At 42.9% G+C, this 15,712-nt stretch overlaps 1 protein-coding gene across 3 annotated transcripts; it reads right to left on the reverse strand.

Moving 5' to 3' along the window:
• Nucleotides 1–1,844: 1,844 nt before the first annotated feature.
• On the reverse strand, nt 1,845–15,681 carry LOC135508981 (transcription initiation factor TFIID subunit 3-like). Of its 3 annotated transcripts, XM_064929239.1 has the most exons (7): nt 15,338–15,681; nt 14,366–14,617; nt 12,272–14,121; nt 12,062–12,144; nt 6,285–6,546; nt 4,919–5,025; nt 1,845–4,511 (listed from the first exon to the last, which is right to left on the reverse strand). In XM_064929239.1, the coding sequence occupies exons 1-7, from the start codon at nt 15,501–15,503 to the stop codon at nt 4,397–4,399; spliced, it is 2,835 nt and encodes a 944-aa protein (XP_064785311.1). In that variant the 5' UTR covers nt 15,504–15,681; the 3' UTR covers nt 1,845–4,396. The 3 variants fall into 3 exon arrangements, with proteins under 3 accessions (XP_064785311.1, XP_064785312.1, XP_064785313.1); XM_064929240.1 differs by lacking the exons at nt 1,845–4,511; nt 4,919–5,025 and adding an exon at nt 11,104–11,377 and having other exon boundaries at nt 6,378–6,546; XM_064929241.1 differs by lacking the exons at nt 1,845–4,511; nt 4,919–5,025; nt 6,285–6,546 and adding an exon at nt 11,204–11,403.
• Between the last annotated feature and the right edge of the window lie 31 nt (nt 15,682–15,712).

Consider the following 15,712-nt stretch of genomic DNA (forward strand, 5'->3'; position numbering starts at 1 on the left):
CTGTGAAGATTTCAACAAGATTTGGAGCCCAAATCATCTGACTCAAGCAGTCTAAAATAGACCAAAATGAAACCCCCAGCATGAGATGTACCGGGTTGCCTGACAGACAGGCAGACATACAGACTGACAGAGAGACAGACAGGCAGGCATGCATATAGCCTGACAGAGAGAGAGACAGACAGGCAGGGAGAAAGACAGTCAGGCAGAGAGACAGTCAGGCAGAGAGACAGACAGGCAGAGAGACAGACAGACAGAGAGAGATAGACAGGCAGAGAGAGACACAGCCAGACAGGCAGAGAGAGACACAGCCAGACAGGCAGAGAGAGAGAGAGACAGCCAGACAGGCAGAGATAGACAGAAGAAAGGAATAGTGTAGGTATCTCCTTAAAGGTGCAATCAATTAATAATATATTATAGACCCATTGGAGTACAGATGACAGATTCTGGTTTTAAAATGTCATCACGATGCAAGTTACAAACCAATTGCCTCCTAACTCATGGAGAGACGCCAGGTAAAAAAAATAATGCCTGTTACTATGGTGATGATTTCGCTGCTTGCATGGTGTTGCTATTCCTATCGTTACATTAACACGTATCCTATTAACGACGGCAAAACAAAAACCCAGTCCCTATTCGCTGGGTGGCCGTATATAGTTATTTCACCTCTGAAGTGAAGGGCCATAGGATTTGGCAAGATGGGAAAAAAAAAAACTTTTCAAAAATATTTTTGTGCTTTCTTCAAAATCAAACATTGCCAACAGCACATGCCATTTTTACCTAGACAGATGGGTAGCAACAAAATAGTTCCCTGCATGATATAGGCCTCATTATGGTCCAATCAGAAAATCTTTTTACTCGTCTATTGCAATCCCATGGCACCTGTGGTTTGTTGCATCATGTGGGCTTGAAGACAGACACTACAAAAGCTACTGGACTTTAATTAACAGTTCAAATTGCAGAAAGTGAAAGGGGGATACCTAGTCAGTTGTACAACTGAATGCATTCAACTGAAATGTCTATTCCACATTTAACCCAACCCGTCTGAATCAGAGAGGTGCGGGAGGCTGCCTGAAATCGCCATCCACGGCGCCCGGGGAACAGTGGGTAGAACGACAGAATTTTATCTTGTCAGCTCGGGGCCAAACTATTCCTCAGAGACGTTCCACATGGTTTCTACAGCATTCTGTGCACAAAATGAATTCCACTTCTTCACACCCCAGAATCCAACATCGGATAAGAGCTCCACACTCAATGTCGTGACATGTGAAGAAGCCTGCCAGTACCTGCATTAAGAATGACACCATGTGGTCATATGGAGAAATGCAAAATTTGAAGAATTGCTGTGTAATGGAACATATAACTGTGCTGCATAGTGCCGGACAGACCTTTTAAATTGGCTAAATACTTTGTATTACCACACCAGGAAGACATTACTTCTTAAAACATTCTACCTACCCTTGGATTTTTAAGTCTTATAAAGACATTATGAAGGACCATATATTTCTTCAGCAAATAATAAAGCATTTTAACCTGTCAGCTTTAAGTAAAATGTTACTGGAAAGTTTACACTAGGCTTAAGACTCCGCAAACGCTCTGCGCTAGATTCTAGTACTTGAACATTCTAGTAGGCTCCACTTGAACACTCTACATGAGGTGTTTCTTGTATATTATCCACTAGACTTCTGGGTGCCAGTCTGTTTAATCTCTTGCCAACTCCTTATGGAAGGGGACTGTGGACAAGGGAGAGGAAACTACTTATTTTGGGCTGTATGACTCCATACTCCTCAGACAAAATTTAAATTCAAATGACAGCAACAACAAACAAAAAACGACACACTGCTTCCTTATCCAAACATTTCAGATTCATTTAACAAATTCAACTTCGGTTTTGTTAAAATATTTCCACTGTATTTTCATGAATTAAATGCATTAACACAAACTAAGAAAAATTTATCTTGGTGTAAAAGGGTGAGGATTGCACACAGAACAATCAATGTAAAAAAGAAAAAGCACAACGTTAGATAGAAGTGGGATCTCAACCTGAATCATGGAAACAAGGACAGATGCCGACAGAGAACTTGGGTACAGATGAAGATAACCGACTACTCATTCCATTTGTTAGGATGGCAATGAGATTTATGTGTAGTTAACAGACTGTTAGGCTTTAATATATGAAATATATCAGCCAAATTAGATACCTTTACAATGAGCACAGCTAATGTAGAACTGATTTGGAGACAATTTATATGAAAAATAAAAAATACAAACTTTCATTAAAAAAAATTATTCAAGTTAAAAACCAATAATCTGGAAATGGATTTAACAAATTAGAATATAAGTCCTAAGAACAAAATGAATGTGGCTTCATATACTATCCCCTACGTATTTATTTGGACAGGGAAGCTAAAACTTTTACATTTGGCCCTATACTCCAGCATTTTGGATTTGAGATCAAATGTTTTATATGAGGCAACAGTAGAGAATGTCACTTTTTATTTGAGGGTATTTTCATAAATCTGTTTTCCTGTTTAGAAATATAAGCACTTTATGCATTTAGCCCCCCCCCCCCCCTGAAGTTGTCATGACAAATACAGTATTTGGACAAATTAACTTAGTGTGTTACATTTAGTCAAAAGTTTAGTATTTAGTCCCATTATTCCTAGCACACAATGACTACATCAAGTTTGTGACTCTACAAACTTGTTGGATGCATTTGCAGTTTGTTTAGTTTGTGTTTCAGATTATGTTGTGTCCAATAGAAATTAAATCAATGGTAAACAATGTTGTGTCATTTTGGAGTCTCTTTTATTGTAAATAAGAATAGAATGTTTTCTTAACACAACTACATTAATGAGGACGCTACCATGGTTACAGATAGTCCTGAATGAATCCTGAATCATGATGAGAAAAAGTCACAGGCATAAATATCATAACACGTAAAAATGCTAACCTGTTTGTGTTAATGGTTAAGAGGTTAGCGTGTTTTGGGGGCATGATCTTTGTGAATATAACTTTCTCACTCATTATTATTCACGACTCAAGTCATGATTATCCGTAATCATGGTAGCATCCACATGAATGTAAAAGATTCTATTCTTATTTAAAATAAAAAAAAGTGACTCCAAATTGACACAATACATTATTTACCATAGGTTTCTATTGGACACAACATAATCAGAAACACAGCCAAAACAAACTGTAAATGCATCCGACTCGCTTGTAGAGTCACAAGCTTTATGTAGTCATTGTGTGCTAGAAATATGGAAAAAAAGTCAACTTTTGACTAAATGTAATACACTAAGTGAATTTGTCGAAATTCAAAATGGGTGGACTAGGTACATAAAGTGCATTCATTTCTAAACGGCATAACAGATAAGTATGAAAATACCCTCAAATAAAATAGGACATTCTGTCATCACCACATATAAAATATTTGATCTCAAATCCAAAATGCTGGAGCATAGAGCCACATTAAAAGTTTTAGCTTCACTTTCTCAATAAAAACATAGGGGAGAATACATGACATATTTGAGGATACTGCAGCAGAAAACCGAGAGGGGGGATTTAAACAGGCAGAATCTGAATCGGTCATTCAGTTTGATATTATTGACCTCCTTTTATGTGACAATACTAACCTGGTTCCCAGATGTGTTTGTGTTGTCTTGCTGTCTCCAACTCAAGACAATAGCCATCAGAATTGGCAAGAGAGCACACACAGATCTGGGACCAGGCTATGACATTACTAAGGTAAACAACAACAAGATGAATGTAGACTTCTCTCTATACCCTGTTCTCTTTGACAACATTGAACTCAACAATTATCTGTTTGAAGCCATGATGATTGAAAAACATGATCTCCGTGACGACATTAGAGCACCTGAACATTCCTTCCTGAACGCTGGGTTCTCACATCAACAGGAGGCTGCGTCCTGATTATCTACCCAAGTGTGCAAGTGCACACTCTAAGAGATTGTTCAATCCATGAAAGGGACTGTGCAAGTGCACATCCATGATGTGGAGTGCTAATGCCCACAGACAGAAGGGTAGAAAACCAGGACGCAGACTTAAAAGCACCACCCTCCCCAAAACACTTTACAGAAGGGAGGGGAAGGAAGCGTCGTAACCATGGAACCCACAGAACGGCGGTTGGACATGTGCTGGTTAAAGAGTCTGTATTTCTTTGTTTCCTGCAGTCATACACGGGCGCTATCATATCATTGGCCCATCATGTCATTAACTAAAGTCATCAGGATGTGTGAATGTCTCATCTGTCATGTTTCTCCACTTTTCTTTCTTTGTTTACAGCAGTGCCAGGAGTGTTCCAAGAGGATGGCTTGAAGAAGCAGTCAGTCCAGCGAATGAACAGTCCAAAGTCCTATGTTTTGCATAGTCTCTCTCAATGCACTTTGTGTTTCCTCTTCTTGTGTTTTTTGTCCTTTTTCTTGCCGGCACACTTCACACAAAACCACTGTTGGTCCTCGGGAGGGGCCGAGACCATCCCGACACAAGGCCTGGGGGGAGGAAGATGGAATCAGTGAGTGATAAAAAGGAGGGAAGACGGAATGATCTAAAATACATACATAGTAAGAGTAGATCAGCTTTCCACAGCGTAGCATAAGTTGTATTCTTTAGGTTACAACCAGTCAATGTTCCAACTAGTCAACAGCATCAACTAGTCAACGTTCCTCACTATGGTTCTACAGCAACAACTAGTCAATGTTCCTTACTATGGTTCTACAGCAACAACTAGTCAATGTTCCTCACTATGGTTCTACAGCAACAACTAGTCAATGTTCCTCACTATGGTTCTACAGTAAATGGATGAATTAATCAATGGATGGATGAACAAACAGATTAACAAATTAATAAAAATAAATGAATTAATGGCTGGATAAATGAATCCAAACCTCTCTCTTACCAGTGGTACCAGTCATCACAGTCATCACAGCCAATCATGGGACTGCCATCATCAGGCATGTTACATCCAGGACAGATCCAGACCTTATTTCCCCACTCATCACGGACCTACAGGGGAAACAACATTAGCAACAAGACACTCAGGAGTACAATAAGAATAGGCATCACATAAAAGGTGTTTATTATGTATGCCTATGTACACTGAGTGTAAAAAAAAACACTAAGAACATCTGCTCTTTCCTAGGTGAATCCAGGTGAAAGTAATGATCCCTTATTGATGTCACTTGTTAAATCCACTTCAATCAGTGTAGATGAAGGGGAGGAGGCAGGTTAAAGAAGGATTTTTAAGCCTTGAGACAATTGAGACATGGATTGTCTGTGTGTGCCATTCAGAGGGTGAATGGGCAAAACAAACAATTTAAGTGCATTTGAACAGGGTATGGTAGTAAGTGCCAGGCAATTTGTGTCAAGAACTGCAACACTGCTCAACAATTTCCAGTGTGTATCAAGAATGGTCCATCACCCAAAGGACATCCAGCCAACTTGACACAACTGTGGTCTGACAACTGTGGGAGGCCAACATGAGCCAGCATTGACGTGGAATGCTTTTCACACCTTGTAGAGCCCTGACGAATGGAGGCTGTTCTGAGGGCTAAAAGGGGGTTCAACTCGATATTAGTGAGGTGTTCCTAATGTTTGGTATACACAGCGTATATCCATTACCTGTTACTATCCGGAGCAATGAAGAACATGCTCAAGACTATGTATACTGCAGTTGTGCTTCTTCAATAAAAACACACAGGAGTAGAAAGACACATGTTTCCAGCCACATCTCCCTCACTAACTTTAAGCATCAGCTGTCAGAGCAGCTTACCGATCATTGCACCTGTACACAGCCCATCTGTAAATAGCCCACCCAACTACCTCATCCTAATACTGTTTTTTCTTCTTCTTTTTCTCCTTTGCACCCTGGTATCTCTACTTGCACATTCATCTTCTGCACATCTATCACTCCAGTGTTTAATTGCTAAGTTTAAATTATTTTGCCACTATGGCCTATTTATTGCCTTTTCCTCCCTAATCTTACTACATTTGCACTCACTGCATTGTATATTTTTCTATTGCGTTATTGACTGTACGTTTGTTTATTCCATGTGTAACTCTGTGTTGTTGAATGTGTCACGCTGCTTTCCTTTATCTTGGCCAGGTCGCTGTTGTAAATGAGAACTTGTTCTCAACTGGCCTACCTGGTTAAATAAAATTTAAAAAATGTTTTTAAAAATGAGCTGTATATGAGTGATTAAGGGGTTCACATAGGAAGACAGAATAGGAGAGATACAGGAGTAATATAGTGGCATGGCACTCACCACATATGTCTTGACAGTTTCAGTGACCACGCTGCGTACACATGTTTTGCCGGAGGATGTGGGGGAGAGCATGGCAGGGGGAGGGCTGTCAGGGGGAAGATGGGATGCAGGGGGTGCCAACGAGAGTATTGGAGGGAGGATTGGAGGAGGTGGCGGCAGCTGAAGGCGATTGCCGGGTCCAGATTTGGCGGCGGGGGTCTTAGGAGCTGGCATCTTAGGCGGTGGCGGCGGCTCGGAATTCAAGACCACCTTGCTGATAACTCTGGAGATAGGCAGAAAGAGAGAGAGAAAAAGAGGGAAGGTGAGAGAGCGAGAAGAAGAGAGAGCCAATGAGAAACTTACTTCATGGGGGTCAAAATTATAGGCCCTGAACCACATAGGACCAGCCACAGCACTTGTTTTGTACATCTATGTATAATTACTCCTGTGTCAGTGTGTGCTATACATGTTTGATGCAGCTGAATGCCACAGCCAAATTAAGTGAAAGGTGCAATATGTAGAAATTGCTCAGCATTTCCTGGTTACTAAAAATCTAATAGTTCGCTTAATTTCAATTTGTGACAAAAACAAGCAATGTATAGTGTAGATGATCATAGTACCATCTAAACCGCTTTGAAATCTATTTTCAATAACCCAAAATATTGCATTTTCAAATGTTTGAAGCTGGTGTACAAAATCAAAAGTAAAAAGACACAAAAATTTAACTTAAGAACGGGAAGCATAGAAATAGTGCCACATAAAACAGATTTACCTACATACACCAGTCAAGTTTGGACACACCTACTCATTCCAGGTTTTTTTATTTTTTATTTATTTTTTACATTGTAGAATAATAGTGAAGACATCAAAGCTATGAAATAACACATATGGAATCACGTAATAACCAAAAGTGTTAAATCAAAATAAATTTGAGATTTGAGATTCTTCAAAGTTTTCAACCTTTGCCTTGATGACAACTTTGCACACTCTTGGCATTCTCTCAAACAACTTCATTAGGTAGTCACCTGGATTACATTTCAATTATCACGTGTTCTTTCTTAAAAAGTTCATTTGTGGAATTTCTTTCCTTCATAATGCGTTTGAGCCAATCAGTTGTGTTGTGACAAGGTCGGGGTGGTATACAGAAGATAACCCAATTTGGTAAAAGACCAAGTCCATATTATGGCAAGAACAGCTCAAATAAGCAAAGAGAAACAACAGTCCCTCATTACTTTAAGACATGAAGGTCAGTCAATATGGAAAATGTCAAGAACTTCAAGTGCAGTCGCATAAACCATCAAGCGCTATGATGAAACTGGCTCTCATGAGGACCGCCACAGGAAAGAAAGCCCCAGAGTTACCTCTGCCGCAGAGGATAAGTTCATTAGCTACCAGCCTCAGATTTCACACCAAATAAATGATTCAGAGTTCAAGTAAGAGACACATCTCAATATCAACTGTTCGGAGGAGACTGCGTGAATCAGGCCTTCATGGTCAAATTGCTGCAAAGAAACCACTACTAAAGGACACCATTAAGAAGAGGAGACATGCTTGGGCCAAGAAACACGAGCAATGGACATTAGACCGGTGGAAATTTGTCCTTTGGTCTGGAGTCCAAGTTAGAGATTTTTGGTTCCAACCGCCATGTCTTTGTGAGACGCCGAGTAGGTGAACGCATGATCTCGAATGTGTGGTTGCCACCGTGAAGCATGGAGGAGGCTTTGCTGGTAACACTGTCTGCGATTTATTTAGAATTCAAGGCACACATAACCAGCATGGCTACCACATAATTCTGCAGCGATGACCTGGCATCCACAATCACCTGACTTTAACTCAATTGAGATGGTTTAGGATAAGTTGGACCGCAGAGTGAAGGACAAGCAGCCAACAAGTCCATGCGCCGAATACAACAGGTGGAGACCTTACCGTGAAAAACTTACTTACAAGCCCTTAACTAACAATGCAGTTCAAGAAAGAGTTAAGAAATATTGACTAAATTAACTAAAAGTATTTCTGTAACAAAACATTTTTTTTAAAGTAAAAAAGCAACAAGAAAATAACATAATAATGAGGCTATATACTGGGGGTACCGGTACCGAGTCAATGTGTGGGGGTACAGGTTAGTCAAGGTAATTTCTAAAGTGACTATGCATAGATAATAAACAGAAAGTAGCAGCAGTGTAAAAACAAAGGGAGAGAAAAAGAGAAACCATTTACATTGATTTACAATGTAAATAGTCTGGGTGGTCATTTAATTAATTGTTCAGCAGTCTGATGGCTTGGGGGTAAAAGCTGTTAAGGAGCCTTTTGGTTCCGAGACTTGGCGATCCGGTACCGCTTGCCGTGCAGTAGCAGAGAGAACAGTCTACGACTTGGATGACTGGAGTTGTACACACTACCCTCTGTTGCACCTTACGGTCAGATGGTGAGCAGTTGCCATACCAGGCGTTGATACAACCGGTCAGGATGCTCTCGATGGTGCAGCTGTAGAACCTTTTGAGGATCTGGGGACCCATGTCAAATCTTTTCAGTCTCCTGAGGGGTAAAAGGTGTTGTCGTGCCCTCTTCACAACTGTCTTGGTGTGTTTGAACCATGATAGTTTGTTGGTGATGTGGACACCTAGGAACTTGAAAATCTCGACCCGCCCCACTTCAGCCCAGTCGATATTAATGGGGGCCTGTTTGGCCCTCCTTTTCCTGTAGTCCACGATCAGCCCCTTTGTCTTGCTCACATTGAGGGAAAGGTTGTTGTCTTGGCACCACACTGCCAGGTCTCTGACCACCTCTCTATAGGCTGTCTCATCGTTGTCGGTCACTGTTGTGTTGTCAGAAAACTTAATGATGTTGTTGGAGTTGTGTTTGGCCACAGTCGTGGGTGAACAGGGACTATGTGTTAGAGGTCGACCGACTATGATTTTTCAACGCCGATACCGATTATTGGAGAACCAAAAAAGAACCAAATGTATTTTTAACAATAACAATTACAACAATACTGAATGAAAACTTATTTTAACTTAATATAATACATCAATAAAATAAATTTACCTCAAATAAGAGTGCAATATGTGCTATGTAAGAAAGCTAACGTTTAAGTTCCTTGCTCAGAACATGAGAACATATGAAAGTTGGTGGTTCCTTTTAACATGAGTCTTCAATATTCCCAGGTAAGAAGTTTTAGGTTGTAGTTATTATAGGATTTATAGGACAATTTCCCTCTATACCATTTGTATTTCATTAAGCTTTGACTATTGGATGTTCTTATAGGCACTTTAGTATTGCCAGTGTAACAGTATAGCTTCCGTCCTCTCATCGCTCCTACCTGGGCTCGAACCAGGAACACAACGACAACAGCCACCATCGAAGCAGCGTTACCCATGCAGAGCAAGGGAAACAACCACCCCAAGGCTCAGAGCGAGTGACGTTTGAAACGCTATTAGCGCGTGCTAACTAGCCAGCCATTTCACTTCGGTTACACCAGCCTCATCTCGGGAGTTGATAGGCTTGAAGTCATAAACAGCGCAATGCTTGACGCACAACAAAGAGCTGCTGGCAAAACGCATGAAAGTGCTGTTTGAATTAATGTTTACACGCCTGCTTCTGCCTACCATCGCTCAGTCAGATACTTAGATACTTGTATACTCAGTCAGATCATACACAACACAGGACATGCTAGATAATATCTAGTAATATCATCAACCATGTGTAGTTAACTAGTGATTTATGATTGATTGTTTTTTATAAGATAAGTTTAATGCTAGCTAGCAACTTACCTTGGCTTGTTGCATTTGCGTAACAGGCAGTCTCCTTGTGGAGTGCAACGGTTGTTATTGTGTTGGACTAGTTAACTGTAAGGTTGCAAGATTGGATCCCCCAAGCTGACAAGGGGAAAATCTGTCGTTCTGCCCCTGAACGAGGCAGGTAACCCACCATTCCTCGGCTGTCATTGAAAATAAGAATGTGTTCTTAATTGACTTGCCTAGTTAAATAAAGATTAAATAAAGGTGTAAAAAAATACAGATTTCCAATTTTTATGAAAACTTGAAATCGGCCCTAATTAATCGGCCATTCAGATTAATTGGTTGACCTCTACTATGCATGCACCCCTGAGGGGCCCCAGTGTTGAGGATCAGCGTGACAGATGTATAGTTGCCTACCCTTACCAGCTAGGGTCCTTAGCTTAGTGATGAGCTTTGTGGGCACTATAGTGTCGAATGCTAATTAATCTGTAGTCAGTGAACCTCGTAGGTGTTCCTTTTGTCCAGGTGGGAAAGGTATGTGAATTGGAGTGGTCTAGGGTTTCTGGCATGATGGTGTTGATGTAAGCCATGACCAGCCTTTCAAATCACTTCATGGCTACCGATGTAAATGGGGCGGCAGGTAGCCTAGTGGTTAGAGCGATGGACTAGTAACCGAAAGGTTGCAAAATCAAATCCCCGAGCTGACAAGGTAAAACAAATCCATTGTTCTGCCCCTGAACAGGCAGTTAACCCACTGTTCCTAGGCCAGTTAACCCACTGTTCCTAGGCCAGTTAACCCACTGTTCCTAGGCCAGTTAACCCACTGTTCCTAGGCCAGTTAACCCACTGTTCCTAGGCCATCATTGAAAATAAGAATTTGTTTTTATCTGACTTGCCTAGTTAAATGAAGGTAAAATAAAAAAAATGCTATGGGGTAGTAGTCGAAAAGAGTCTGCTACGAAAAGACTCTGCTACGGGGCAGTAATCATTTAGCAGGTTACCTTCGCCTTCTTGGGCACAATGACTATGGTGGACTGTTTGAAACATGTAGGTATTACAGACTCGGTCAGGGAGAGGTTGAAAATATCAGTGTAGACACTTGCCAGTTGGTCCGCGCATGCTTTGAGTACTGTCCATCCTGGTAATCCGCCTGGCTCCGCGGTTTTGTGAGTGTTGACCTGTTTAAAGGTCTTGGCTACGGAGAGCGTGATCACACAGTCGTTCGGAACAGCTGGTGCTCTCACCCATACTTCAGTGTTGCTTGTCTCGAAGCGAGCATAAAAGGCATTTAGCTCATCCGGTAGGGTCGCGTCACTGGGCAGCTCACGGCTGAGTTTCTCTTTGTAGTGCTCAGCATATGTGGGAACTCCTTCAAGACTGTTGGAAAAGCATTCCAGGTGAAGCTGGTTGAGAGAATGCCAAGAATGTGCAAAGCTGTCATCAAGGCAAAGGGTGGCTACTTTGAAGAATCTAAAATATATTTTGATATGTTTAACACTTTTTTGGTTACATGATGATTCCATTTGTGTTATTTCATAGTTTTGATGTCTTCACTATTATTCTACAATGTAGAAAAAAGTACAAATAAAGAAAAACCCTTGAATGACAAGGTGTGTCCAAACTTTTGACTGGTACTGTCCAATGCCGCTCTGACATATATCTATATATATTCTTAATCCTTTTCTTAATTCTTAATTAGTATTACTTATATTTAGGTGTATTTTGGAGTACATGTTGTGAAACTGTTAAGAGTTTACTTGTTAGATATTACTGCACTGTCGGAGCTAGAAGCACAAGCATTTCGCTACACTCGCAATAACATCTGCTAAACACGTGTATGACCAATAAATTTGAATTGATTTCTGTCTAAAAATATATATATATATATTAAAAACCTGTTTTCACTTTGTAACTATGGGGTATTGTGTGTAGACTGATGAGGATTTGTTTTTATTTAACAGAATAAGGCTGTAACGTAACAAAAAGTGGAAAAAGTCAAGGGGTCTGAATACTTTCTGAATGGACTATTAAAGTTGCATTGATTTGAATTGAGAAACTTACATTTTGTCCTGTCCAGCCCCCACCCTCAGGGTCAGCCTGGGGATGACAGGAGACGGGACAGTCACTGGAGTCTCCACCCTCACCTGGAACAGTGGGGAAAAGAAGAAGGAGCAACGTTCTTATTGTGTGTGTGTGTGTGTGCACAAGATGCTTCACTAATGTTTTATAAAACGCTACACTACAAACCAATCCTGGGAAAAGACAAGTTACCTTTTCTAGTCTGATCTTCTCTTTTTCCTTCTCTCGCTTCTCCTTCTCTTTCTTCTTCTCCTCTTTATCTCTCTCCTTCTCCCTCTCCTTTTCCTTCTCCTTGTCTTTATCTTTCTTCTTCTTCTTCTCCTTCTTGTCTTTCTTCTTGTCCTTCTCCTTGCTCTTCACATCCTTGTCCTGGAGGATGGGGGGAAGAGGGGGCAACATGGAGGGGATGCGGAGACACGTCGACGGGCTGAACAGGACCGGCATGTCACTCAAACTGAACGGGGTGAGGGAGGATATCTTCTGCTTGTCCTTGCCCTTCTCCCGCTTGTCTTTGTCCTTCTTGCTCTTCTCCTTGTCCTTCTTCTTGTCTTTGTGTTTGTCCTTCTCCTTCTTGCCGCTGCCATCCCCTCCACCGCGGGACTTGATCTTGATGATGGAGCCCTCCGGACTGCCAAACCCTGACATCTGACCCTGGAAGTGTTCCCTGAGGTCGTCCTTGTTTCCAAGGTCCTTCCATGGTATCTTGGCCTCTTTGGAGAAAGAATCTTTGCTCTTGTCCCTGTTCTTATCCTTGTTCTTCTCTTTCATCTTCCCCTTGTCTTTATCCCTCTCTTTATCTTTTGGTTTCTCTCCTTTCTCCTTCTTCTTCATCTTTGTCTTGAGCTCCTTCTTCAGTTTCTTCTTGATGTCAGCCGAGGAGACGAGTTTGTTCTTCTCCTGGAACATCTTGAGGAGGGGCTCCGGCGTCGGGGGTGAGGCGGACGCTGAGGAGAGGTACGATTCATCCTGGGGCTGTCCTGCTGACGGATCCCCCTGGTTTACCTTGCGTATGACCTCGTTGATGGAGTCGTCCATGGTCCAGCTCCCGGGGCCGCCACCTGCGTTGAGGTGTAGTGGCGTGGACAGGTCTTTTGCCATGGTGTTGGCTCCCAGTGAGAGCTTAGGCATTCCTCCTGGCTCCATGATAGTGAGCCTGCGGGGAGAGGAGAAGCCATCGTTCTCCGACTCGCAGCCCGACGAGAAGGCGAAGGGGTCGGGCTCCCGCTCGGCGCATGCCCTGGCGATCACAGTGTCGATGGAGTCGTCGATATCGGCGTTGTTGGTGCCAGGTTCGACGAGTTTACTAGAGACGAAACCTGCAAGCTCGTGGTCCTCTAGGCTCTGCACGTGGATATTCTCCTTCCCCATCCTCTCACTGAGGGCTGACAGAGGCAGCCTCTGTAGGCCAAGGACCTGAGCCTCAGACTTGCCCTGGGGGTGAGACCCAGACTTGACTCCAGAGCCTATCTTGGGGCTCTTGGGACTTTTAGGGCTCTTGGTCCGGCAAGGTGACTTTTTCCTTTCCTTGGAAGATTTGGGCGAGCGGATGGGGCTGCCTGACATAGCCCCACCAGCATTGACCCCCTTGGGGGACTTAGTCCGTGGCCTGCTGGGGGATGAGCCCTTGGGCCCTTTGCGGCCTTGACTGCCATGTGACTTATGATCAGAGTGTCTCCCGGGGGTCACCGGCTGGGGTCTGAACGACGTTGGAGGCCCAGCTGTCTCAGGGGACATAGACATTGAACCCAGGCTGTCGTGAGAGTGTGAGGCCATCATGCCTGGAGGAACACGCTGGGGGTTGAGGGAGGTGAGAGGCTCCCTGGGCTCCATGCTCCAGTCGGGGCTGAAGCCAGAGTGCATGCGAGGCCTCTTGGAGGTGGGCATCATACCCATGGCGGCGTCGGGGCTGTCCAGGTGTCTCTTCACAGGGTGGTTCTCATCGTTCACCGCCTCGTCGTCATCTATATCCTCGTCGGTATCGTCCAGCGGGACCTGCATGGCCTCAGCAGAGGTGCCCATGTCAGCCAGGGCTTCCTCCTCTTCTGCAGTTGAGAAAGAGAGAGAGATATAATACTGAGTTAAATCAATCATTAAATCTTCTAGGGTCTGATTGGCATTGAATTAAAGATCAAGGATAAAAACATCTGTTTGACAAAACCCCATAAACACACAAATACAGAAGCATACTCTCCCCATCACTCCCTATCTCACAACATTCTCCATGCACAACTGTTCTCCATAGAGGTAAGTTGTGTAACACAAACACACACAATGCTACAGCCTTACCTTCCTGTAGTGAGACCAAGGGTGGCATATAATCTGGAATGTAGTCCTTCCTCTCTTCTACGTCCCACCGGACCCCCACTCCAGGCTGAGGGAACTGCAGCACATTGTTCTTGCTGAGGGGGAAGAGGGGCGTCTGCTGGGCGAACCCTACGGGCTCCAGGTTGTGGACATAGTCCTCCAGCTCAGATAGACTCACCCCCAGCAGCCTAAATGCCTGGCCTACGTCATCCAGCACTGGGTCTGTTCTCCCATCTAGGAACAGACAGGAGAATGCATGAGACAGCAAACCGAAAGGCCTCCTTTTACATGCATCTTCCTAAGGGTCAAACCCAAGGGGTGAGACTGAATGGACAACAAGGATCATATCATGCCAGGACTTGTCTGAATACAGTATTTCCTTTGTCAAACAGATCCTCCTCTTTCTTAAATCCTGGTTTGATTGAGCCAAAATGAAGACATCCTAAACCATTAGCTGTTATGTCTTCAGCATAGTTACTTTAATGTAATTTCATCCTGTACAATTATTGACAAACCTACTACATTTATAGGACAGTATTTTCTTAAAAGCCATTCTAAAATGAGATACCACACTGTTTTCCTTCTCTGCCATGTTGAACACTCCCCTGTGTTGACATCTGAGCTAAGCATGTCGGACACAGCATGACAGGTTTTTAGAGAAACACAAATACACATGGTCAAAACATACACAATTAAGCTAACAGCTACATACATGCAATACTTAGGAAATGTATACTCGCAAACATAACCAAGTCTGGTCATTGATTACATAATGTGGCTAACTAACATAGTTGGTTAGCAGCTTGGTTATGTTTACTGAAAATGTATATCATTAGAACTAACGTTAGGCCTCGGTTGGAGGGGGCGCTTAGTCACAGAGCCGGGAATAAACAACGTGATACCTAGACAGATCACTTTCACTTCAAGTAGACATTTCAGAGATACAGTACTTACAGAGCTCCGAATATCGATGACAACCCCTGGCCAACTGCTGGATATATCTGTGCAGAACATCGGAAAGCAGGTCGCAGGCGGTGAGCTGCACCGCATCCCAGCCCAACGCTTGGCAGATCTGCGCCACCGACACACGCAGCAGCGAGCGGGCATAGCTCTCGCACATCACGCTGACTTTAGTAACGGTCGTGGCTTCGTCAATCCCTACTATAGAACATCTTCCTGGTCTTCATGATGCATGAAATACATGCAGGTCACGAACAAAACGCTCGATGAGGGTTAATTTTGACATCTATTCGAGTAAATATGTTGGCGGTCTTGTCAGAACCGCCATCTTGTTTCCACCGACAAACCCATCGATTTGACATGCGCAAA

Source organism: Oncorhynchus masou, chromosome 22 (assembly GCF_036934945.1).
Source record: "Oncorhynchus masou masou isolate Uvic2021 chromosome 22, UVic_Omas_1.1, whole genome shotgun sequence".
Lineage (NCBI taxonomy): Eukaryota > Metazoa > Chordata > Actinopteri > Salmoniformes > Salmonidae > Oncorhynchus > Oncorhynchus masou.